The sequence below is a fragment of the Oncorhynchus nerka genome, linkage group LG21 (assembly GCF_034236695.1).
Source record: "Oncorhynchus nerka isolate Pitt River linkage group LG21, Oner_Uvic_2.0, whole genome shotgun sequence".
NCBI classification, from domain to species: Eukaryota; Metazoa; Chordata; class Actinopteri; order Salmoniformes; family Salmonidae; genus Oncorhynchus; species Oncorhynchus nerka.
In genome coordinates this window covers 32,936,673-32,963,294 of record NC_088416.1, presented here as the reverse complement: position 1 = coordinate 32,963,294, position 26,622 = coordinate 32,936,673, and the positions used below count along the sequence as shown (strand labels likewise).

Genomic DNA, 26,622 nt, shown 5'->3' with positions numbered 1-26,622 from the left:
GCCTACGTAAATCACAATGGCGGGGGGGAATTATGAGTGGCATTTGCCAGTGTCACACATTTGTTCAGTGAACGTACACGTCTCAATATTGTACAATTTATTTCGTACGTTATTCTCTATTTTTATTGTAGGCCGACAGTGCTGTCGTTGCGTATAGGGACTTGGTTACAGTGTCCAGTTTGTGCGTGCATTTTGTCGGCCTTGAGATATTAATTTAGTGTCAGGTGCGGTAAATTGATGCATCTGTCTCATTCGAATGGTTCATTGCAGAATGTTGGGGGCAGGTGCGCCCGTGGCTTTCTTAGTGAATGATAAAGGTTGATGAAAGGGTTACGGTTTGGGAGGCTGCGCAGTTCGAGATTTCTTGATCATACGAGGCATGCTTTTGCTTCCGGGCTAGCGGTCAGAGATGTTAGAGCAGAGCGCACAGTGAACATCCACAACGATAGACCGAGCATCGATGCTTCGTGCAGGCAGGATGGAGGAGTTCGTTACGGAGGAAGATGAGCCATGGTACGACCAACGGGATTTGGAGCAGGGTGAGTAGACTGACACGCCATTGTTGTTGCTTTGTGACCGTGGTTATATTTGTTGCAGGTTTTGTTTAGCCTTTGTATGCGAATCATTCCGATACAATAAAAACAGTCCCAGCAAAAAGCAGCTGATGCTGGCTACCGACCTCATCACTGTCATTTAATGCAACAACCTGAAGATGTCTCAAAGGATGCTAATTGGCCCTTCAAGAAAATATAATATTATTGACATTTCATTTGAAGAATTCATGACATGTTCTGCAATTTTGGCTCGATATACAAGCGTGCGTGTCTGGAATGGACTACTGTCTTGGTATTATCCTTGATATGATAAAACTGAGAAATTGTGATGGCGCTCATGCACTTTCAAGACAGACCCCATCACCCCAAGTCCCATACATTTAAGAACGAGGCGTGGGAACTATCGAAATTCTGCTGCGGTTTCACCTGTCAGACCATGTTATACTCTGTTATTCTCGCCTCTCTCTCTCTCTGACACACACACAGGCCCACTTCCATTTCTCTCATTTCAAACTCTGTGTATAGGCACTGTTCTAGACTTCCCTTTATCCATTATCGAGCTATTTTCCAATTATTCTGATGTTGTCAGTGAAGTGCGTGTTCTCAAAATAACCCTGCTGTCTGTCTGACTTCACCCTCCAGCTCTCACATCATATATGATGAACGGTCACGTGCCAGCCCTCAGTTATTTTTCTCAAGTCACCAAAATGCTGAGTTGTGGTTCCCACTTGCATGGGGATGTGCTGGTGAGGTATTAGGTGATGGGGGCTGACATCAGGCTGACAGACCGAGAGATGATTTAAAACAAGTGGGATATTCAGGGAGACAACTGGTTGACATTCGCAGGATTCTGTGAAATTTTGAACAAAGATTCTATGCAGTTGCAATCGCTGAGTCAGGGAAATGTCAGAATTCTGTCTTTTTAAAAATGATTTATTACTGGTTAGACTGAAGACACAAGACATTTACTAACTTCATGTCTGTGCTCTGATAAAAAAAATAGGGAACAACAATGGAGATGCTCCTAAAGAATCTATGTTTTGAGATGCTTGAAAAAGCACATAATAGACACAACCTTTTCAAATCAAATGTATTTATATAGCCCTTCGTACATCAGCTGATATCTCAAAGTGCTGTACAGAAACCCAGCCTAAAACCCCAGACAGCAAGCAATGCAGGTGTAGAAGCACAGTGGCTAGGAAAAACTCCCTAGAAAGGCCAAAACCTAGGAAGAAACCTAGAGAGGAACCAGGCTATGTGGGGTGGCCAGTCCTCTTCTGGCTGTGCCGGGTGGAGATTATAACAGAACATGGCCAAGATGTTCAAATGTTCATAAATGACCAGCATGGTCAAATAATAATAAGGCAGAACAGTTGAAACTGGAGCAGCAGCACGGCCAGGTGGACTGGGGACAGCAAGGAGTCATCATGTCATGTAGTCCTGAGGCATGGTCCTAGGGCTCAGGTCCTCCAAGAGAGTGAATTAGAGAGAGCACACTTAAATTCACACAGGACACCGAATAGGACAGGAGAGGTACTCCAGATATAACAAACTGACCCTAGCCCCCCGACACAAACTACTGCAGCATAAATACTGGAGGCTGAGACAGGAGGGGTCAGGAGACACTGTGGCCCCATCCGAGGACACATTCTGAGACAAGGCCGAGTATAGCCCACAAAGATCTCCGCCACGGCACAACCCAAGGGGGTTGTGGGGGGGCTTACCTTTTCCATTCACCCAGGGCTTAGTCTGATAATACATCCCTCCTATAGAGTGACACACCCCTTTGTATCTCTTCCTCAACTGTTTGATTTAGTTAACTCAATTGGACCCCATTGTCTGTCTCTTCCTCCACTAATGGCTAGATAGAAATAGATGAGGATCTGTGTAGTCTCTGCTCTCACTCCCTGTGTATTGATCTGGCAGAGCAGTGTCTCCCACCTCTGGTCTTATCCCCATATTTTGAAACAGAACGGGAAAGAAGCTATTGTTTTAGCATTTTAAATGTCCCCACAAGTTATGAAATAGGTCAAGGCCGCATTTTCCTAGCAATCATTTATTATAAAGGGTAACTTTGGTATATTAGGATAGTAAGCGGTGTGAGTTCCAGATGGTGGGATGAGGTACAGTTGAAGTCAGAAGTTTACATACACTTAGGTTGGAGTCATTAACTAGTTTTTCAACCACTCTACACACTTCTTGTTAACAAACTAGTTTTGTCAAGTCGGTTAGGACATCTACTTTGTGCATGACACAAGTCATTTTTCCAACAATAGTTTACAGACAGATTATTTCACTTATAATTCACTGTATCACAATTCCAGTGGGTCAGAAGTTTACATACACTAAGTTGACTGTGCCTTTGAACAGCTTGGAAAAGTACAGAAAATGATGTCATGGCTTTAGAAGCTTCTGATAGGCTAATTGACATTATTTTAGTCAATTGGAGGTGTACCTGTGGATATATTTCAAAGCCTACCTTCAAACTCAGTGCCTCTTTTCTTGACATCGTGGGAAATTCTAAAGAAATCAGCCAAGACCTCACAAAAAAATGTAGACCTCCACAAGTCTGGTTCATCCTTGGGAGCCATTTCCAAATGCCTGAAGGTACCACGTTCATCTGTACAAACAATAGTACGCAAGTATTAACACCATGGGACCATGCTGCCATCATACCACTCAGGAAGGAGACTCGTTCTGTCTCCTAGATATGAACGTACTTTGGTGCAAATCAATCCCAGAACAACAGCAAAGGACCTTGTGAAGATGCTGGAGGAAACGGGCAAAAATGTCTATATCCACAGTAAAACTAGTCTTATATCGACATAACCTAATAGGCCACTCAGCAAGGAAGAAGCCACTGCTCCAAAACCACCATAAAAAAGCCAGACTACGGTTTGAAATTACACATGAGGACAAATATTGTACTTTTTGGAGGAATGTCCTCTGGTCTGATGAAACAGAACTGTTTGGCCATAATGACCATCGTTATGTTTGGAGGAAAAAGGAGGCTTGCAAGCTGAAGAACACCATCCCAACCGTGAAGAACGGGGGTGGCAGCATCATGTTGTGGGGGTGCTTTGCTGCAAGACGGGCTGGTGCACTTCACAAAATAGATGGCATCATGAAGGAGGAAAATTATGTGGATATATTGAAGCAACATCTCAAGACATCAGTCAGGAAGTTAAAGCTTGGTCGCAAATGGGTCTTCCAAACGGACAATGACAGCCAAGCATACTTCCAAAGTTGTGTCAAAATGGTTTAAGGACAACAAAGTCGAGGTATTGGAGTGGCCATCACAAAGCCCTGACCTCAATCCCATAGAAAATATGTGGGCAGAACTGAAAAAGCGTGTGTGAGCAAGGAGGCCTTACAAACCTGACTCAGTTACACCAGCTCTGTCAGGAGGAATGGGCCAAAATTCACCGAACTTATAGTGGGAAGCTTGTGGAAGGCTACCTGAAACGTTTGATCCAAGTTAAACAATTTAAAGGCAATACACTCAATTAGTATTTGGTAGCATGTAAACTTCTGACCCACTGGGAATGTGGTGAAAGAAATAAACGCCAAATTAAATGATTCTCTCTCCTATTTTTCTGACATTTCACATTCTTAAAATAACGTGTTGATCCTAACTGACCTAAGACTGGGAATTTTTTTACTCGGATTGAATGTCAGGAATTGTGAGAAACTGAGTTGAAATGTATTTGGCTAAGGTGTATGTAAACTTCTGACTTCAACTGTATGTACAGTATATGTCCTTCCCCAGCCCTCGTCCTCCACATCACCCCATTGACCGATGACCCAGGGAATAAAAGCAGCTTTGCGTCTCATCAGTGTTTCCCTGGTCAGGGTTTGGGAACCAGGTGCGACCCTGCATATAAAGTTGTAATAGTACAGTTTTAGCATGCTGTTTCAACCAAGGGGTCATATTGTATTTGCTATGGTCTATTTACACCCACTTTCACACAGAGTGAATATGTGATTATTATGTAAGTGATCTGTATTCAAGGCTGCCCTCAGTGGTCATAATCATCAGCTCAACATGTGTATCCTGTCTGTCCAGATGGTAGGGTATGACGTCATAGTTGTAGCAGCTGGTGCAGTGTGGTTGTGATGTGCTTCACTAGATGCTATATGAATTATACACATCCGAGGGCATAAGGATGATGCATAGCCACACGTGCAGAAGGCTGCAGTGCACATGAGCTGTGTGTGTGCCAAGGTTGCCATGGGGAGATGTCAGTTTCACAGTGTCATTGCTTTGTCCTGTTACAATTCTTATGTTATTCACTTGTTTTCAATGAAGTGGGTACATGATTTGTCCTATTTACCGGGATATCTCTTGCCCTCTCAGCAAACTCAGATTCTTATCCGTTTGCCAGCACAAGCAACCGTTGTGCGGCAGCGTTTTGATAAAAGGCACAACCATAAGATTACATCACTTTTAAGCTTTAGACAATGTGTACCAGGCACTTTTGTGTCGGTCACATAGCATCTGGAGGTGTGTTTTGATCATTGTCCTGTTGAAAAACAAATGATAGTCCCACTAAGCGCAAATCAGATGGAATGGTGTCATGCTGGTTAAGTGTGCCTTGAATTCTAAATAAATCACTGACAGTGTCACCAGCAAAGCACACCCACACCATCACACCTGCTTCATGGTGGGAACCACACATGCGGAGATCATCCGTTCACCTACTCTGTGTCAAAAAGACACACAGCGGTTGGAAACAAAAAATCTCCAATTTGGACTCATCAGACCAAAGGACAGAGTTCCACCAGTCTAATGTCCATTGTTTGTGTTTCTTGGCCCAAGCAAATCTCTTCTTATTGGTGTCCTTTAGTAGTGATTTCTTTGCAGCAATTCGACCATGAAGGCCTGATTCATGCAGTCAGCTCTGAATAGTTGATGTTGAGATGTGTCTGTTACTTGAACTCTGTGAAGCATTTATTTGGGCTGCAATCTGGTGCGCAGTTAACTCTAATGAACTTTTTCTCTGCAGCAGAGGTAGCTTTGGGTCTTCCTTTCCTGTGGCGGTCATATCGCTTGTGACTGCACTTGAAGAAACTTTCAAAGTTCTTAACATTTTCAATATTGACTGACCCTCATGTCTTAAATTTAATGACGTACTATAATTTTATCTTTGCTTATTTGAGCTGTTCTTGCCATAATATGGACTTGGTCTTTAGCCCTATTTGGTAATCTTCTGTATACCACCCTACCTTCTAACAACACAACTGATTGGCTCAAACACATTAAGAAGGAAAGAAATTCCACAAATTAACTTTTAACAAGGGACACCTGTTAATTGAAATGCATTCCAGGTGACTACCTCATGAAGCTGGTTGAGGGAATGCCAAGAGTGTAAAGCTGTCATCAAGGGTGGTTACAATAAAGAATCTCAAATATAAGATATCTTTTTATTTAACACTTTTTTGGTTACTACATGATTCCATATGTTATTTCATAGTTTTGATGTCTTCACTATTCTACAATGTAGAAAATAGTAAAAATAAAGAAAGAAAAACCCTTGAATGATTAGGTGTCCAAACATTTGACTGGTACTGTACATGTTGAAGACGGGCCTCTTGTCCTCTGCCTCTGTCCCTTTTGAATGGTTAGCTCCTGTTGCCATTCATTGCATCTCTGATACACACACACGCACACACAGCTACTGCTCCAGACAGCCATACTATAATTCAACTCATGTTCCTTAGATGTGTACTGTGCAGCAGCATGGTGTTCCCCACTGTTATGTTCCTGTTAGTGCTGACACCATGCACTGTGCTGATTTAAAATGCTGCATTCATGTTCTGTAATGGAGGTCAATTGTTCTCTGTTTAACACCCCCTCTCCTCCCACTGTACTGTCATGGGCTCTGAGTAGTGGGGTAGGCATGTTGGAGCCAGGAGCCAGCACAGCTCCCCTCTTCATCCTTACTCTCAGTCCAAGTAGGCCTCGTCACTGCAGCACCCGATGAATAATGGATCCATCAAGCTGCTGGTGGAAACCAAGTGACTCGCTGCCCTTATCCCTCCCAGGTCTAAAATGGGATCATGTTTGTATGTGTGTTTCTTTGTGGAAATGTCTGTCAAAGCAGATTGAGAGCAGAGATGTGCTGGAGTTGATTGGTTTCTGGGGAAAATGTTAAACAATCTTGTTGTGACAATAAAGATGTATGTGTACCAATCGGTGCAGCTAAAACCTTTACGCTTGTATGTACAGACTGTACAGCCGCTCTTCTTTTTGGAGTGGGGTAATAAGAACTAAGAGGGATATTTCTGTCATTCTGACGAGGAGTAATGGTAAACCAGCTCTGAGATGACCTGTATTGGTGTTTTGCCCTGTGTATTCCAGACAGAGCCTGTGCTAACTAGGTTTTCTCCCTTATCCTCCTCCTTTCCCCTGCAGTCAGACTCCATTTTCTTGAGCTCATCTTGGCAGAGATCACAGAAGCTGGTCTTATTCAGAGAAGATGGAGGATTACATTTTTTTTACTCCAGCAAGGGGAATTGAATGAGGGGATTTTCTCTCTATTGCTTGTTCTTTAAGGAAAGTCAGAAAGTATTGCATTAATGGATTTAAAACAGTCCATAATGATCCAACGCAACACTTGAACTGAGCTGGGCTAATGCCGGAACTACCGATATTACTGGTGGATGAAATGTAAATGAAAGAGTTAAAATAGTTGTTTTTCTGTATCCAGACTAGTACTCTCTCGACCTCTTCTCTGTCCCCTCACAGATCTGCACCTGGCAGCTGAGCTGGGGAAGACCCTTTTGGAGCGCAACAAGGAGCTGGAGGACTCCCTACAACAGATGTACATCAACAATGAGGAACAGGTGCAGGAGATTGAGGTATAGCATCATACCACTTTCACTAACTGTGTGTGAGCCTGTGTACATGTCATGAGTGATCCTGCAAAGTGCCCTGCCCATCTTCCGAAAACATCTGAAACCCTGAAACCTCTTCAAACAGTATTTTAAATAATCCTCCTCATCACCTTAACACCCCCAAAAAAAACTGAACAAGCACTTGACCCCTCCCCTTTCTGACTCTACTGAGAGCTACTTTATTGAGGAAAAATGTACTTTCTATGCCTTTATGTGGTTGTCCCACTTAGTACATTCATCTTCAGGTAGCTAACTAAGTTGCTCTGGATAAGAGCGACTGCTAAATGACTAAAATGTAAAAATACAATTAAATGTTGAATTGCTGAGATATATTATATTGTCAAGCATGGCACCGGACTGCTGTGTTAGCTAGAGTGTGTGTTTTAAACTACTGACGGTGCACTTCATGATCCTGCAAAGTGGCTCTTCTCTCTAGGCTAGCCCAATTACATTCTCCTTGACGCGCCATCAAGTCAATTAAACCCTGCAGAGCTCTGATAGGAGAGGAACAGAGTGCAGCTGCATGAGAGATGGAGAGCGAGAGAGTGTGTGTTTACTTAGAGTGTGTGGGAGAGAGGAACCCACTGACTCCTCTGACTCTGAGCTAGATCTGCCACCTCATTAGACGAAAAAGACTGGCTTCCTTATTAGGCAACAACAAAGCTGATGGCCGACTCAACCAATCACACACTTTAATCTGCTGGAGAAGAAGAATACAGTTGATCCACATTTGTTTCTGTAGACAGGAATTAGGAAATTGTGATGCTATTTTGCTTAACCATCATGGAATCCTGTCATATCTATGTGACTGATTTGAATTATTTGTATTTTTTTACAGCAGTGTCTGGCATTGGGTGTATCTCAATAGTCTAAAACAGCTTCCTCTCCTCTCCATCTGCACTGATGTAACATAGATGTCCAGTTATTTTATATCCGTTTTAGACTCTTTAGATTGTCTCCTTGTAAGGTCCATGTCTTCATTCACATGTCTATTCCCCCTGCAGTACCTGTCCAAGCAGCTGGAGATGCTGAGGGAGATGAACGAGCAGCATGCCAAGGTCTACGAGCAGCTAGACGTGACGGCCAGAGAGCTGGAGATCACCAATGAGAAACTGGTTATAGAGAGCAAGGCCTCGCAGCAGAAGATAGACAGGTGAGGGTTAATACTCTCCCGAGTTGTTCTCGCTGCTATGATCTACAATATGAACATTCACTCTATGTAAGACTGTACCATGACCTCTTTCTTCATGGTGTTTATACCAAGGATTTGTAAGAAATATTTGGTTTAAGAGTTAACAAGCTTAGTTCTTGAATGGTTCCTACTGTTCATAGTAAATGAATGCGTCTCACCTTTGTTTTTGTGACACAGGCTCAGCATAGTCACGGTACAGTATTGTATATTATGTTGTGATGTAAATAAGATTTAGTCCACTTTCGGTTGTGTGTGTGTGTGTGTGTGTGTGCGTGCGCGCGCTTACAGGTTGACGGGTACCATGGAGACACTGCAGGCTCAGGTGGATACCATGACAGCTCGTGTGGAGGAACTACGTACACTAGAGGAGCTGAGGAACCACAGAGAGGAGCGGGAGCGACGCAAGACTGTCCACTCCTTCCCCTGCCTTAAAGAACACTGCACTGCACCAAAGTACAGTAAAGAGCAATGCTCTATGTAGTCTCTCTCTAAAAAGTCCAAAGTACTGTATGTGAAAGTATGCTAATATGCTTAGTACATTTGCCAAATGACCTGAATGTATGGTGTTCAGATTACATAAGAATGCAATTTCCCTGCTGTATCCTTGTGCTCCTTTGTGTGGTGTATCGCTCTACAGGTATGAGGATGGCTTCCTGGTGGCCAACCCCGGCAGTGTGGACCTGGTGTCTGAGCGTGAGCGCCGGCCGCTGGACGAGGAGAACGAGCGTCTAAAAGGTGTGGTCTCCTCCCTGAGGTCCGCCATGGTGGCAGAACGGGGCCGGAGGGAGGGGGCAGAGAGGGAGTGCACAGCTGTGCTGCAGGAGTTTGAGCTTATGGAACAACGCCTCCTGGGGGCTGAGGGCTGCCAGCTGCGAGTGCGGGAGCTGGAGGCGGAGCTTCAGGAGATGCAGCAGCTGAGGAGGTCCCGGGTCTGTCTGTTGGATGAGGGTCTGGAGCAGACCCTGCTCAACAATGCCCCCGAGACCGACACACCCGAGGAGGGACCGGGGAAAAAGGAGGGAGGGGAGGGGACGGGGGAGTCCGGGGGGACAGGAGGAGGGGTGCAGCAGGGAGGCCCCGTGAGGAAGAGTTGCAGCGACACGGCGCTCAACGCCATCTCGGCCTGTGACGCCTCTGGCAGGCGACAGGGCAGCTACGCAATCCACGCCAACGGCGTGCGCAAGCGGGGCATGTCCATCCTGAGGGAAGTGGACGAGCAGTACCACGCCCTGCTGGAGAAATACGAGGAGTTGCTGGGGAAGTGCCGGCGCCACGAGGAGAGCATGTGCCACGCGGGGGTGCAGACGTCACGCCCTGTCTCTAGAGACCCCTCCATGAAGGACTGCGGCATGGCCACCCCCGGCCCCTCAGCCATGGCTGCTGCACCCACCACCCCGCCCCAGACCCCCTCCACCCCAGAGGCCCTGGAGGGCATCAGCCGGCAGGTAGACCAGGTGGACAAGAGGCTGGGCCAGAACACCCCAGAGTACAAGGCCCTGTTCAAAGAGATCTTCTCCCGCCTGCAGAAGACCAAGAGTGAAGTGAACTCCACCAAGGGTAGGAAGTCCCCAAGGGTTGGAAGTCCTAAGGGGAAAAAGTCCAAAGACAAATGAGCTGCTTTCGTGATACTACTGAACATGACCTCTCCTGATACTACTGAACATGACCTCTCCTGATACTACTGAACATGACCTCTCCTGATACTACTGAACATGACCTCTCCTGATACTACTGAACATGACCTCTCCTGATACTACTGAACATGACCTCTCCTGATACTAGTGAACATGACCTCTCCTGATACTAGTGAACATGACCTCTCCTGATACTAGTGAACATGACCTCTCCTGATACTAGTGAACATGACCTCTCCTGATACTAGTGAACATGACCTCTCCTGATACTAGTGAACATGACCTCTCCTGATACTACTGAACATGACCTCTCCTGATACTAGTGAACATGACCTCTCTTGATACTAGTGAACATGACCTCTCTTGATACTAGTGAACATGACCTCTCTTGATACTAGTGAACATGACCTCTCTTGATACTAGTGAACATGACCTCTCTTGATACTAGTGAACATGACCTCTCCTGATACCACTGAACATGACCTCTCTTGATACTACTGAACATGCACTGAAAACAATGGGTACAAAAGCCACAGATTTTTTTTCTGAATTAGTTTCTCTTTGTTTGACCGTGTTTGTTCAAAGGGGTCACTTGATGACAGGTTACCTGTACTTCTGCACTGGGGAAATGATACAATCTACTGTGGATGATCCCCTCAGCTGTTTTATCTTTCTGGATACAGCCACGTTTCACCCAGATGTACAATGAATTGTACCTCTGACGACATTCATCATCTGGGTAGATGAAATGCCTTGATTCTTGACCTAATTTAAGATCATTTATGACAACCTAGTTCTGCACTAAAAATCTGTTAGACCCATCTTTGGTCAAGACAATCCAGTACAATGTTTAAATGACTGAGCGTGTATACTGAGACTGCACTAGTTCTATTTAAAATGTATCAATAATTGCTATTTAATGTTTTTGATGACTGACAATGAATAACATGTGCAGAGCAATTCATAAAAGGTGTTTTCAAAAACAATCCTGACGTTCTCAATGAATAACACTGTTGCCTTAACATCTTAGGCTTCACGTATGCATCTATCCAACATATACATTGGTTTTGAAATCACTAGGTGAAGCCAGTAGACTTCAATTGAGGGAGTCCATGGTACTCCAGGAAGCGACAACTTGTTCTAAAATAAATACTGTATGTAAACTGTAAAACTATCAGTGTATTGGTCAATTTACCTTTTCTAAAAGGATTCTCAATATATGATAATGTTGCCAAAATGGAGTTAGGTTGTCCAAGCTAGAGAACTGAGGACCTGCTGATGCTGTACTGTGTAGAAATGGAACTCTCAACCACACTTGACTAAGCTACTGTAACTATGTGCTCTCTAAGCACCGACTCAGACCGTGGGTACATCTCCATGACTCCTTGTTTCCTGAACTGCTTATTTCAAGTACACAAGGGGCTTTAGCTGCCCTCTTATCAGTACTTTGGCTTTTCATTTGACTATTTTCCTTGTTCTCTTCTATGCTGGTGTGTTCTGGATGGTAGACGGGTGAAGATGGTTTACAGAACATTGTACTGTAGAGCTGAATCAATAACAGAACAGTGTAAAGAGTGTAAACATGACTTTGATTAAAAAGACACCGTGAGCTCCAGTCTGAAGACTTTAATGTGACAGGTGAACAGTGTTCTCCAGGTGGCACACAGAATCAAAACCATACTGAAACAATGATCCAGTGAAGCATACTGAACCACTGAAACCAAACAAAGCCCGAGCCCTACATCACAAGTTATGACATTGATTAATGGAGTGTAGAAAAATATAACACGGTTTTGTATTAAGAGGTCTTGGCTGTTCTCGTTCTACTTAACTCTGGGTCTGTGCACAACTTAGACCTGACCTAAAACATCAGGCCCAAAGTTAAAAACTATTTGATGTTGAGTTCCCATTCTGAATGTCTGACCTTAGCAGAGAGCAGCTGGTGGTTGTAAAGGCTAGGACGCACAGCCAGTTTTGGTAATCCTGGAGTTGATTCATACTCGAGGTGAGCGGATTAACAACCCTTGTGTGACATTCCTCTCTGCTCACAAGGGCCACCAGCAAGGCCCCATATGAGACGCTACAGCAATGGAGTTAGTGACTGGAAGAAGGCCTCAAGGTCTGCTTCGAGGGCATTTGACAAGGAGCTCATTTCTTAGTTGTCAACAAAACCAGGTTCTTTATATCAACGTAAACACATTCACATCAGCAAACAGCACTAAAGGTGGTCCACATTGAGACCACCTGACGCGGTGAGGAGGGAAGGGAGCAGAGATGTCTGCTGTTCTCTTTCCTGGTCTACTTCTACTGGCTAATCTGGAAAGAAGGTACAAGCATCTCAATGGTCTGTCTGTTCGCACCTGCACTCAGCCTAAAACTCTTTTACTCAAACCCTATAGGAGGCTCTCGTAACAATCTGACAGTTCTGTTCTGAAGGCAAATGGCTCTGTGATCATTTCCTTCATCGTTAGTTCTACAGGAATCCTCTTTAAGGCCACATGGCTGCTGAATGAACTAGGTAGGGAGGTGAAAACCCTGACCAGGAAGAGGCACACTTGCACCTTCAGCAGGTGGTCACAGTTCCTCTGGTGGACTGCCGGTAAGTGCTGTTCAATGCCACCTCTTAACGCTTAGGAATTCACACTAGTTCCAGAATAAACTAATTGTGTGGACTCTGGTACATATAATCTGCTCAAAGGCTTTCCACTGACAGAGGGCAACGTCCCCAACAAAGAGTACAGAGTGTGGACCTACCACAGCCTTTAACACACAGCAACACCTTTACAAGGCAGATCATGGTTGTATAAAACAATCAGCAGGAAGGGGAAAGGATGGAATTCACACAGTTGATTGACATCCATATCAAGAGCATTAACAAATCAATCTTTCATTTTTTTCATATAAAAAAAAAAGGTTCTATACAAACTAACCAAAACAAATTCATGATTTGCTTTCTCCACATATTCAATACTCAGCATCACAAGGAGTGTGTGTGTGGGGTGTGGGGGGGGTGAATGGCATGACAACGTGATTAGAATGAAACTACTGCAGGGATTGGGGTGGACGAGAGAGCAATTTGCCTTAATTACTTATCGCAAAATAATGGAATGGGAATAAGAAGATGGGGGAAAATCAAGTTGACGGGGACTCAGTCTTTCCACTCTTTCTTGATGTTAAGGTTCCACTCCCAGGAGAGGTGGTCGTGCTTATCGTCATCAGTGAACTTGGACTTGATGTTGTAGGTGCCGCGGGCCAGCATGCCTTTAGGAGCCTCCTCCAGAGGAGTCAGGAACTCATACTCTGCCGGCCGCGGCCCGTAGCTCCCCACCATGTAGTCTGACTTGTCAACTACACAGAGAGAGAGGAAAGAGAGGGGCTTAGATTTATTTTTCAAAGTTGCCTCTTGACAAAAACAGGCCACCTCTCTGCGCCACTCCGGAACTATTAAGTCTATTAAGTCATTTAATGGCCGTCTAGGAATGCCAATGTAAATACCTCATCTACTAACTTTACCTAATTTCTGTGTGCACAGGCGAATACAGTCACCTGAGTTGACCAAGCCACTCCCAACATCCAATCCCAGATACATCCCTAACCCCGGTTTCCAATGCACTTGTTGTGGCTATCTGAGATAATTGGATAAGTATAAACAATATGGTCATATCCCCATGTTGTCCTCTAGATGGAAGGTACACTATATTTCTTAACCTTATCCGGCCTTCTCAAATCCTCACAGTAGACAGAGCAAGAAAATGAAACAGCAGAACTTACCCTTGACTCCTTTCCTGTAGGTCTGCTGGGCATACTTCAGTCCCGACACAATCTCCTTGTTGACCTGCAGACAGAGACAATCAGTGATGAGGTCACATCCTCTTTCCACATCCACCCTTCGGATAAGGCAGCAGCCCTTTCATGATGGGACATGGTGTGTATTCAGCTTACAATTGAATTTCAATGTCCAAAATAGCTTGATAGTGGCCAAGCTGACACTGGTCATGTTAGTTCGATTGGATAAACAGACACAATACGTCGCTGAAAAAGGCCAGACTCATTCACCTTGAAGCTGATCTTTATCTTGTACTCCACGCCTTCCTTCAGCACAAAGGACTGTTTCTTAAAGGACTCCAGGTCTCCTGAGGCAGTCGAGCAGAGAGAAAGAGGCGGCCAAGACCACAGAAAGAGAATGTCAGAGACCCTCATGCAGAGTGAATGCAGAGTGTGTTCTAATATATGCAATGTACAAGGTTCTCCCCTGGAAATAATCGTGTTAGACTGGATGGGTGAAAGGTGTCAGATCAGTGATTCAGCATCTTTAAAAATGCGAGCACACAGGGAGTGTTCCAACAGGGTTGTAGCCTGCTATTATAGTGTCCACTAGATGGCGCTTCCCTGTATGTGAGTTCAGCTCTATGGCCCTGGTTTCTTCCCTGTAGGTGGCTCTACAGGCCATATGAGTCTCAAACCAGCAGAAGAAATCCTCATTAACTTAAATAATAAAACCAATCCATTAGGAATGGCCCATGGAATTTGTCTGATATGTCTACTGGAAAACGTATGTTTGTAAACCAGGTGTTGCCGCTACTATGAGGCAATGTCTTTTGTCCCCCCCAATGGTAAGCTTAAGTTCCACCCTCACACATTCATATGGAAAATATTACATGTGCTCACTACAAAGGCTTCTTTTCACACTAAAACACATTAGAAGTCTTTCAATATGGAGCCTTTTCTCAAAAAGTGCACCTCAGTCTATTCTGAAACACGCCCTCTAAATATCATTACAACCACAGTGCTGCTCTACTCACCCTGTAGGTCAAGGGTCAGGGGCAGCGGCGCCGTCTCACACATCAGGGTCAAGCGTGTCACCTGGACATTGGGAGCGTTGGGGTCTACTGGGAGAAAGTACAAAATGTAAAAAATTGTTCATGGTAAACACAAAAAACAATGACTATTATAAGCAGTGCGTGTTTAATTCTTTAGAGTCTAAGACATTGGGGGGTTAAGATGCTCATACTATGGATCATTTAGCTATTTGATTTAGAATTTTAGGACCCCTTTAGGTATAATTAAAAAAATATATATATTGATTTTGGCCTTTAACACTAAAGCCCATAACACATTCATGAATGGAAAAAAGGTCAGTCAAAAACAAAATCATAAGAAATAAGGTTAAAGTGTCAGTTCTAGATCTAGGAGATTTTTATTTTTTTTACTCTGGAAATATATATATATATTTTTACATATTTAACCACTTTTTTGGGTTGGCACAAAACTACCTTCATACTTCCATTTGTTTTTAAAACCGGTGACACTTGTGACACAAAATGGAGAATCTCCCCTTTCAATGTCTCCCGAGTGGCGCAGCGGTCTAAGGCACTGCATCTCAGTGCGAGAAGCGTCATTACAGACCTTGGTTCGATTCCAGGCTGTATCACAACCAGCCGTGATTGGGAGTCCCATAGGGCGGTGCACAATTGGCCCAGCGTCGTTAGGGTTTGGCTGGGGTAGGCTGTCATTATAAATAAGAATTTGTTCTTAACTGACTTGCCTAGTTAAAAATATATATTTAAAAAATAGAGTGGTCATAATAGTTTCTAGGTCAAACCGTTCCGACGCTACAGACATTTAACGTGAGAAGACCAATTTTCCGGATGTCTCATGGTCTGACAAACACTGTTCTAGCTGTGCCAACTTTCAGATGCAGAAGTATGACATCGGAGGATGTGGTGGATTGAGATGCATCCAAATGCCAAAAACTTCTCTTTGGCTTAAATTGACTGATTTTGATGGGTATTGTTTTTGTTATGCAACTTAGATTGATGCATCGGTGCGTCAATCAACTCAAGGGGGTTAAATCAATAGGCTGAAGCAGAGAACTGCAGCAGTTCATGAAGAACAGTTCAACTGTGAATAATGACATTTGGAAGATGGAAATGAGTATCAGACATAAAACAATGTGAAAATATTTCTACCAGCGATCAGTTGTTCATCGCAGTCTTTTATACCGCAGCTCTAACTAAAGCCCAGGCGACTTGGCCTCCTTTCCAGTCAGCAGCCTGTATCTTGCCAGCCTGTATCTAGTTCACAGACTGTTGCAGGTGTCAGCTACTGACCCGTCTGAGGGGGGGGGGGGTAACTCTGTCACTGCTGTACCCACTGAGCACCAAGACTGCCAGCCTGTTGCCCTCTCTTATGGTATTGCAAGCTCATTCAATTAAATCCCTGAAAAGAAAGCATGCTGATGGACTTGAAGGTAGGAGGAAATTATAAGAAAATAAACAAAGATGGTGGCACAAGATGTGCATTGAGGATCATGGGTTTGTTTGTTAATCAGGTCGAGAGGGAGAGAGAGAAACAGTCTGCAGGGCTGGTGTGTCCAAATTGCATGAGTGCGTCTGCAGAGTGTGTGTGTGTGTGTCTCTACAACGTGTGTAATTGGAGCAGCAACACAAACCTGCAGCCGCGGCGGCGTTCCCCAGCAGGGCCTCCTTGTACTTGCGCAGGCTCTCGTCGTCCTTGTCCAGCTCCTGGATCTCCTGCAGACTCTTCTGAGCGGGGGGCTTGTAGTTGACCCCGCCCTCCGCTTCCTCGTTGGCCGCTGCGATGGCCGCCAGCTGCTCCGGGGTGGGATCCTGCTCTGCCATAGTCTACTGAGAGCGAGAGACACAGGTCAGGAGGTTTGGTCCAATACGTTGAAAATAGATCAACAAACTGCAAGGCAAAACACTGTAAAACACTGTTGTTGCGTAGTGAGCACAAAACACTTAAACCCCCCCAAGGCACTGTCTTACCGAAAAATGTAAAAGCCTTTATTTAGTTACATCGCGGGTGGACAAGATTAAAAACAGCACACTTGAGCGTACTCCCTGAATACCTTGTCAGGGTGAAAAATGTGTCCTCCCTACAGGACCTCATCTTCAGGTAAACCACTGGTCTGGAATGACTGAATTGGTAAAAGATGAGTAGTAGAGACCTCATATGCTACCAACTAATGAATCATGTGAGATTAGTTACTTTTACAAGGGAGGGAGGAGGTAAGGATGTTGTATTTCCAAACTATTCAAGCAGGGCCAGAGTTTGAATGATGGTAGCAGCAGAGATATTTTAGTATGAACCAATAAAAATCCCAGATCACGCTTGAGGTGATGTCATGGCGACATTGGCTAGCTAAGCTCATGCTCAGAAATTCGTCATCAGGTCTAGGAGTCGTCTCGCGCTGAACTGCGGATGTGCAGGCCGTCAAATCAAAGGCACTCCTTCGATATATAGTTGTTTTTGACAAAAATGAAAACGTGTCACTTTGTTGAGTAATAACATGTTTCTCGAAAATGAAAAACTAAGGAATCATTTTGCACTTCTCTCATTGACTCTCAAACCCCAGTCTGCTTCGAATGGGTTACCAGAAGTCTTGCAATATTGGGCCTCTGGGTTTAGAAACTCTGTGGTAGCAGTCAACACGCCATTTCCCAGATGCTCATTAGGATCCTTTAAATAAATCTGATTTGCATGCATTGTGAGGCAGGCACCAGGTTAATAGGGTGTCCTGGTAGATGATTACGGATTTACATCCTTCTCTCATTGCATTTTGACCTCAGCAGCCTCATTGCTGCTCTGAAACAATACCCAATCACACACACAGAGCCAGGGCGTGTGACTGAGCCTAACCAGAGCCTTCTATTGCGATAAAGATCCCTGGGCCTGATTCACAAGTCCTGGCTTGGACTACATTGGACACAGTCCCAGCATGGAGGTCAGACCAGAGAGGGGCCAGCGCTGTACACGTGGGGGGGGAACCACGGTGGGCTGGTTGGTCTCAACACAAACCCTCTCCCTCCCTCCTCTACCACGCTGTAGTGAGCTACAGTCAAGCTTCTGTGGATCAAGCAGATAACATGCTAATGTGGGGAGCAGCACCCAGCTGCACTGCATTACCAGTCAACATCAATTAGGGTCTGGGGAGAGGGATGCTACGCAGGAATCAGGACAATGATATTAGAGGGAGGGTCCTCTTGCCAGAGAGGTGGGTGTCGTGAGGAGAGAGCTGTGAGTGTTGAAATCAACCTTTCCCCCCCAGATAGGGAAGGGAAAGGGGATACCTAGTCACTTGCAAAACAGAATGCATTCAACTGAAATGTGTCTTCTGCATTTAAGCCAACCCCTCAGAGTCAGAGAGTTGCGGGAGGGCTGCCTTAATCGACATCTCTGTCATTGGCGTCCAGGAGCAGTTGTTGTTGGGGGTTAACTGCCTTGCTCAAGGGCAGAATGGCAGATTTGTCCACCTTGCCAGCGACCTTATGGTTACTGGCCCAAAACTCTTAACCACTAGGCCAGGGGTTCACTTTTTTACTCAGGCCCCCTTCCAACATTGGGGAACATCCCGCACCACCCCTACTTCTATGGGTACAAGCACTATTCATGACACAAACTGTTCACACCCCTCTAGTTACGGTATATGGGGGAACATCCTGCACCACCCGTACTTCTATGGGTACAAGCACTATTCATGACACAAACTCTTCACACCCCTGTAGTTGGCGAAGGTAACATTTTTGCAGGTTTAAAGCTCATTTCCTGCACTTCTACACATTTTGTCATGGGGTACAGAAATGTTGTTGCAGTTGTAAAGATAATGTTCTTGCAATTCTATACATTTTGCCATGTCTAATGTTTATTCATGTGTTATCTATGTGGCAAAAAACCTAGATAAAAAATCTTTAGCCGACATGGCCCAGTTGATCTTTGGACATTTCTGACAAGTTATAAATAGCTCTCCAAGGTATATAATGACTGAGGAAAAGTGATGATACACTACTCAACTCTTGTTCATTCTACTATTACAGCTTATAAAAAAGGCGGACAGAGTTTTTCTATTTTGGGGGTGGGGGTGGATGACACCCCTTGCCCCACAGTTTGGGAACCACTGCACTAGGCTACCTGCCGGTTAAGTACTATAGTAAAATAGAGGCCTACGTCTAGCCTGCATGTCTAAATGTATATGTCTAGCTGGTGTAATACCTCTGCTACACCGAGGTGATTTCATAACACTGCTGCTCTGTGCATTCTGTCTTCCTTCATGAAGACAGGCCTCCTTGTTCTTCGTGGTATTGTGAGTGATTGGCACAGAGCGCCTCTCTGTATCCGTGTACACACCACAGACAGTCAGCAGCGTAGTCTTCAGTGGTAGCAGTTCAGCGTGATGGCACCAATGCCATGCTGCATTTTCTACTGATGCATTAGTGATTTACTGCAGTACTGCATCTAATACTTTAAAAGGTTCACTTTACCACAGACCAATAGTTTTTTCCTCACAGCAATAAATGACAGGCCTATTCCTTCTCTGGGTAAAAATCTTAAACTCTGCACCGACAGGGCAGGTCAAGGCTACTTCTAGTGCTTGTATCAGCTTACTGTACTTTGTTAAGTGGAATTCCAACTGAGAGACTGTAAATCCATTGACTCAATTTGTTACTGGGGAACTGACACCAGCTGGCCCCAATTACATTGCAACAAAGCAAATCAACTCGGGAAAAAGCTAATCAACTTGGCCTGTGCTGTAGCACTGTGTAATTACACCGTAATACACAAGTGTATTAGTGTAATACAATCAATTAACTGAGCAACATTGAGTATCTCTGACAAATTGTAAAACAGAAAATGGCAAGAGCAAGAATACTACTTTGACAAAGGGCCCTGGCAGACCTCCACTGACACAACACAGAACAATGCCAGTATGTTTGTGGATGTCAGTCGGTTCACAGGAAACCACCTAACCAACAACGAGACAGGAAGCCTAGGCTATGCTATATATCACACACTGTCATGCTCATGCAGCAGTCGAGTTTGAAACACACTTGTTCAAGGACCGTAGTAGCTCACACATTCCAATATAACGAGAGAAACCTTAGCCCCATAACAATAGTAGAAAAACATAACAAAACAGGCGTGTGCTCTAAAAAGCCACGTAGAACGCCTCGGGGGAAGAGCAATGTGTGAAAGATTTTATTATTGGGCTACACACAAACACGCAACTGCAAAGAGAAAAAAAGACAAGTTCAACATTGATGTTGTGCCATGAGCAAGACTCCAGATGTTGAACACAGATGTCGGTATTACCTTGACATAACACACCATAAAACCACAGCTCAACACGCAATCCCAGCAATAGTACATTAAAATCACACCACTGCAAACAAGGGCTCCTGCCTGGCTCTCAAACCTCTCACCACATTAACCAGTTCCACCCCCCTCCTCGCTCTGTAATCCTCTCCCTCCCTCTGCCCCTCTCTGTTTTGCATAGCGCCTGACATACACAGATGGACCTGCGCCAAGCAGGAACAGGGAGCACGTTGCGCCATTTTTCCCCAAACAGGGCCTCTCCACATTCTCATTAAAGCAGAAATTCCAGTTCTGTTAGCAGCAGTGTGTTTTGGTAGCTCAGCTGTGCAAATGTGTGTGAAGTTGGAGAAATAGTGAGAAGGACATGTTGTTAGGGGTGGGAGGGGAGGAAGGTACCAGATTCAGGGATAGTGTGCCATCTTTCTCATGTCATCTCTATTCATTTGGCAGTCGCTCCTCATGTGCTAGCCTAGATCCAGACCTGAGCCTTGGTGGACTGCCGCTACATACCGAGTTGTCCCCCAGGATTGGTGTGGTGATAAATGAGAGGGACATACTTTAGGAGTGCTATATTTCTCTGCTGCTAACGCACACTACAACACAGCCCCTCATGACTGGCCTGCTGTTGGGTCAAGCGGCTACAGCTGGAGGGGGTGTGTGCTTCAGAATAAGTGGATCGATAAAAAGAGGGGGTGAGGTGGGGGACAGGAAATAGTGACAAACAAGAGGGTGAAAAACAAAAATCATACTGTTGAGAGTACTAGGATGGGAGTCGGGGTGGCTAGAGTTTTTTTTTTTTTAATAGTACAATGCAACAATTATCATGACAACCTTAAAGAAATACATATTTTAATAGAAAGTTACAACGGATGTGAGGCACCATCCGAGCAGTGACCCACTTCAGTCTCACAAGTTTATCAGTGTGGCCATTGCTTGGTATGACTGCCTAATGCCCATAGGCAAACAAGTAGACTATAAACACTGTTCAATAGTTGGCAGCCATCTCATTCTCAACACAGTTTGCATAGAATAAGTTATTGGAGCACGTTCAGTTTCTGGCTTGACCAACCACGTCAAGATAATGATTCATATGCGATCTTCACTAAGCACGAAATTGATGATTGGGTCAATTATAGGTCCATTGAGCTCAATTAAATAGATTAGGCCTAGTTTCAACAATAGCATAAGTCCCAATACACATTTATCCAGCAGCTGACATTACACAAATACTGACTGACTACGGAAATAAGGCCTTGTTCACTCGTCACTGCTAAGTGACATGTTTTGGTGTAACTGAGGTATATAAATACAGGTAGTGATCGGCTTATGTGTCAACATTGAACCCCTCACACTGGTTCTTACCACTGGCTGCTAAAGAAATACCAATAGCTTTAATTGGAGGATTATCCCCATTTGATCAGGTCCAGGAATAGTCATCCAAGCACTCTGGTTTCTAGAGTAGCTGACACCAAGATTAGGGCTGTTCCTTAGCAACAATTAGAGCAGTAAGATTATTGGGACAGAGATTACTGCTAATAAGGCAATTGAGGAATAGCAAAGGGGAAGTGTTTGGGGGTGTCAGTGGTGACACATCAAGACGATTCCACTGACAAACCTCTTTGGTGTCTTCTACAGATTCAAGGGTCTTCATTACCAAATTGAACAAGGGCGAGACACGCCTCCCGAGTTGATGAAAATGGCTAAAGACATTGTGGTTGATGGAGGCTTTCTGTAAGCAGGACACAAACATAAAGAAGTTCAGCACAGGTCAGAGTTGGAAGTGACAGAAACTCAAAGACAAAACCTTAAGTCCCTCTTTTCCTTCAAAGTTAGTTCAGTTTAATCGTAAAAGATTCTATAAGAATTTAACGACTGCATGTTTTGGATGACTGGCTGTGAATGTTTATTGAATTGTTTTATTTCTGACTTTTCTATTCCAGACATTCTGAAATTCACTAAAGCATCCCATGTATGTAACTTTAGTCTTTCTGTGTCAGAAACCAGATCTTAATCCCCCCAAAAAAGGCAAACAAAGGGTTCCTCAAGAAATTTCCAGCTCATAAATCATTCTTCTGTAGTAAAGGTCACATCTTTTATTTGTATTTATTTTTTCCAACTAACCCATTCACTGTGCACTCTCATAGGACTTCACCTTTGACATTTCACAGGGAAGAGTACAGGAAAAGGACAGCACAAGGCTGACAGCAATTTGAACGGAATTTTAATAGATGACAAGATATGTTACAAATGCTAAAATAGAAGCATTTACTGCAATCTAGTGTCTCAGTCATGTCCCAGTTCTAAGGCAGGGTAAAAAAAAAAAATAATAATAATAATAAAGTGATCGCCCAAGTGTATTCTGCAATAGAGAACAGCTGGCATTGTCCAAAAGCTACAATTAGCTTTAAACCACAGATGGGGGGGAGAAATGGCAGTCAGGACAAGAGAAGAAGAGATTGAGAAATCAGGGATTACATACTCATTCATTGGGCTACACTCCAGCTCCAGGCAGGTCTCTGATAAACCTACCTAATCACTGACACAACCGCCACCAGGAACGTTGTGCTGTACCAACCTTAGATTTGGCAAGCAAGCCTGGATACTCTTTTTACTCTGACTCCTAATGTCACACACAAAACATCTATGGCTAGTTTGATCCTCTCTGTTCTGTCTCCCTCCCTGCCATAGACCTAGCTCTGAGAGTGAACTTTAGCATTTCTCCCTTTCCTCCCCACAGGACGCACCGTTTCATGTGTCCTTGTGATGTAGCTTTGTGACGCCCTTCTAGACTTATGTGCCATTTACCAGAGTGCTTGACTTCCTTGTGCTCTGCAGCACTTTTGTCAACTGTGATTGTATGTTTCCTTCATGTTCTGCCGACAACATGACTCACATCCGCCAGTTAGAGAAGAGGACTGTGTTTAACCACACGTTGGACTGCACTTAAACACACATAGTACTGCAAAAGGCTTCTAAATGATCCCCTTGACTTCCCCTGTAAGGCTTTCTCCACCTGACGTAAACCCCATTGTCTTGATTTGTTAGCAGATATTCAGGTAAGCAACACTGGCTTGATGTAATGTCAGACACGCTGGGCTGCTGCACAAAGCAGAGGATGCAGCGCTAAATGCAGAACAGTGCCTTCAGGAAGGAGGATTGTGCTTCGCAAAGATGATGCAATGCAGGAGGCACTCATTTCCACAGAGTGAGACATGAATAAACAGCGCAGAGAGGAGTCAAAATTGAGGAAGTATCAGACGAAAGAGAAAAATATATTCTACCTCAAGGGGGAAAACTAGAACAAATACGGTTTGAGCATTAAAAATAGCCGGTCTGAGAAATCGCTCTGTATAAACACAGCAGGAAGCTGAGAGCGAACGGAAGTGCCAAGGTGCCAGCTGAAAGGTCAGGGCTCTCTCCCTGCACGGTGGGGGGGCTTAGCGAGTAGCGACACATGCCCAGATTATGTCTGCCTCCCTTGGTAACAACAAGGCAACAGCATCCACTACGGACAGCAATAAGCCTACTGTTGTATGGTGGCTCCATTCAGTTGGGCTTTTTAATGTGGCGTCATTGACAGAGCAATGACCTGATGATGGGTGGTAAACTTGATGGCACCTAGTCATGTGGTCTGAGGAACATCTCAACATCTGCAACAAGAAACCAAAAAGTATGCAGTGTAACGTTTGCCCTTTGGTGGATGACAGCAATGACTAAATAAGGACATATCCAGCATGAAGGGAAGCCATTTCCTTTTGAATGAGGTGTATGTGAAGGCTCATATCCCCTGGGGGACATTTGGGGGTTGTGTGGTCTGTTGTTCAGTCTAAGCCACAGTACAATGAGGAGGAACAGCAGAAGAGAAGAGCTAATCTTTAACACTGCTGTATGTGTGGAGATGCTGGCCAGTGTCCTCGTTTCTAGTCCCTTGCGAGTTACAGCAAAAACAGAAGGGACTGACAGGCAGAAAGAGGACAGATAGTCAACTGGCTCTGAGAGAAAAGGGGTCACCATCAGGCCTGGTTCTTGTCATGACAGGCTATAGGAGGGTGTGGAATGTGTGGGAGGCGTCATTAAATCTCCATACCTCCATTGTGGCGAGTTGTCTTTATGTACACTGTGTGCTACATATTGTAGGCCATCAGATGGTGCTGTGCTCAGCCCCAAATTTAATCTCCTTTGGTTTGCTACAATTTCCCCAGTCAGATCCCCTCCCTTAATGCAGAGTGACAGGGAAGTAGAGACAAGGAGGTTTAAGCGTAGTGATTACTTCACATGATTCCAGGAACCAATCTTAATCTGATTTTTGATAAAGACGCACAGATATTTTTCTTCTTAAAGTGAGCAAGCTTCCATCTCTCTCCTAGCTAACCTCCATTACAGGATTAGCTACATGGCTGTGGGTATTGTCCAAGGCATGTGGTTGTCGAATGAGAAGTGAACACTTACATATCAATCCAAAGGCTGGAAAATTCTCTAAAAAGTCCTATTAAATAACATAGCATAGAAAACATGAAACCAATTATTGTTGAAAGGAGTTTACTGAAAAACATCACATCAGAGATTTCAAATCTCTAGTCCTACTCAAAACAAAAAAAGTCGGTAGAAAAACAGCATTCCAGATGAGAAAACAATGGTAGTTGCTGTGGTGAGCTACCATTGATTGGATAGTGGTAGAGGACAGAAGCCCAAAGTATCCCTATGGATCAATACCCCCCTTCCATTGCCACAAACTGACAGGGTAATAATACAATAATACAAAATGTCACATTAACTAAATAACAGACTAGTGAAGCCCTAAGGCTGAAAATATGAAGCTATTTGGCTTGAAGTGTATATCAATTAAGTCAACATTACATGTCCCTGGACATGTAATGTTATTGTTTTTATTCCTGTTGCATAGAACATTGTAAGCTTGTTGAGTTAACAATAACAAGGCTAGGGGACCTTTGAACTGCTGAACATCCAGCAGATGCTATAGTGTTCTTATGTAGGTCGATAAGAGCAACAATTGGAGCAGCCTGGCTTTTTAAATGTTAGTATGTTTGCTTTACCTTACAGATACTATAAATCGTTTTACTTACAGTGAGTGAACTACCTGTAAATTGATAATTACTAAGAGGAAAGGGTTACATTTGGTGAAGACCTAAGACTCCCCCTGGCCTACTCTCCAACAGAAGGAACTAGAACTCTACCGCGCCATTCGTCAGAAACAGGAAGGAAAGGGAGGCTTCACGTTCTGGAAAAAGCAGCCCTCGTAGTTTTGCAAGCATGTCACCGCCAGTGTGTCGGGCCTAATAATTTTCAGAAAAGATGCACACGTTTGTATGCCACAAAAACACGTCCTAGCAGATATGCTGACTGGGTTTAAAAGTTGCATTATTTGAAGTGTGCCAGTCAGTTGGTGAGTCCTCCTGGATCCGTCAGTCAAATCCGAACTTCACTAGGCCTATTTTAAATACACATCTGTATCAAACTCACTTTGAGTGTATATAAATAATATTTGCATTAATATACAGGATTCGCTCATTCCCTTCAATCAAGTTTAAGAAAAATATGTTCAATGATGAATCACCGCGGAAAATGAACTTGCATTCCAGGAAGTGTCAATTGCTGACAGAACGTGAGCAATTTTCACGAGATGAAAAGTTAGCCTATACATACCCATTCATTGGGTCTGAACAAACAAGTAACTTGTTTCTCTTGAATAGTGTTGTTTTGAAATTAATTTAATGACTTGCTTAGTCGACAGGATCTAATCACAGATCAATTTAGTGGATATTCACAAGGATAGCCTACCTTCATGGAAAGAGATTACTTATCACTGTATAATTAAACTGGCAGCAACCACAGAGCAAACATCAGTGACAACAGTTCCTGGTCTGCGTCACAATTAAAATGAGTAATCTACACTAGTCGAATTAATCTAGACATCATGAAGTTACTAGTTAGCATGTAACAAGTTGCACGAGTAACCAGAACTTGCGACTCTGTACTACCAAACATGGAAGTACAAATGAGCGTTTTAGCTTAAATGTAGACACATTTTTGAAAAGTTAAAACACTCTCGGACCTTACCGTTATGCTTCTGCTACACTGGAGTACGCGCCACTGAATGGCGATGAGGGAGCAGCTCAAATCAAACGCACAGCACGCTTCCGGGAATATTGACTCGCACTACAAAGGCTGTCCGAACGTAGGCGGGCGCTCAGCAACAAGCCTGGTGTAAAGT

The 26,622-nt window shown here is 44.1% G+C and overlaps 2 protein-coding genes across 5 annotated transcripts; one reads left to right on the top strand and one right to left on the bottom strand.

Moving 5' to 3' along the window:
- Nucleotides 1-31: 31 nt before the first annotated feature.
- On the top strand, nt 32-13,366 carry LOC115110662 (cerebellar degeneration-related protein 2-like). Its single transcript, XM_065006627.1, has 5 exons — nt 32-539; nt 7,303-7,415; nt 8,456-8,604; nt 8,932-9,096; nt 9,281-13,366. Exons 1-5 carry the CDS (start codon nt 461-463, stop codon nt 10,254-10,256), a joined length of 1,482 nt encoding a protein of 493 aa, XP_064862699.1. The 5' UTR covers nt 32-460; the 3' UTR covers nt 10,257-13,366.
- On the bottom strand, nt 11,889-26,578 carry LOC115110663 (rho GDP-dissociation inhibitor 1-like). 4 transcript variants are annotated; one of them, XM_029636491.2, is made up of 6 exons: nt 26,469-26,578; nt 16,729-16,924; nt 15,080-15,163; nt 14,334-14,410; nt 14,049-14,112; nt 11,889-13,625 (listed from the first exon to the last, which is right to left on the bottom strand). In XM_029636491.2, exons 2-6 carry the CDS (start codon nt 16,916-16,918, stop codon nt 13,426-13,428), a joined length of 615 nt encoding a protein of 204 aa, XP_029492351.1. In that variant the 5' UTR covers nt 16,919-16,924; nt 26,469-26,578; the 3' UTR covers nt 11,889-13,425. The 4 variants fall into 4 exon arrangements, with proteins under 4 accessions (XP_029492351.1, XP_029492348.1, XP_029492350.1 ...); XM_029636488.2 differs by having other exon boundaries at nt 15,080-15,166; nt 26,469-26,577; XM_029636490.2 differs by having other exon boundaries at nt 15,080-15,166; nt 16,729-16,921; nt 26,469-26,576.
- Nucleotides 26,579-26,622: the final 44 nt, after the last annotated feature.

Excerpts from the sequence above, each read along its gene's own strand:
- LOC115110662 (XM_065006627.1), top strand. The coding sequence starts at position 461 with ATGCTTCGTGCAGGCAGGATGGAGGAGTTCGTTACGGAGGAAGATGAG. Across the intron at positions 7,416-8,455 it reads AACAGGTGCAGGAGATTGAG|TACCTGTCCAAGCAGCTGGA; the intron begins GTATAGCATCAT and ends TTCCCCCTGCAG. Across the intron at positions 9,097-9,280 it reads GAACACTGCACTGCACCAAA|GTATGAGGATGGCTTCCTGG; the intron begins GTACAGTAAAGA and ends ATCGCTCTACAG.
- LOC115110663 (XM_029636488.2), bottom strand. The coding sequence starts at position 16,918 with ATGGCAGAGCAGGATCCCACCCCGGAGCAGCTGGCGGCCATCGCAGCG. Across the intron at positions 14,113-14,333 it reads AGATAAAGATCAGCTTCAAG|GTCAACAAGGAGATTGTGTC; the intron begins GTGAATGAGTCT and ends CTCTGTCTGCAG. Across the intron at positions 13,626-14,048 it reads CTACAGGAAAGGAGTCAAGG|TTGACAAGTCAGACTACATG; the intron begins GTAAGTTCTGCT and ends CTCTCTGTGTAG.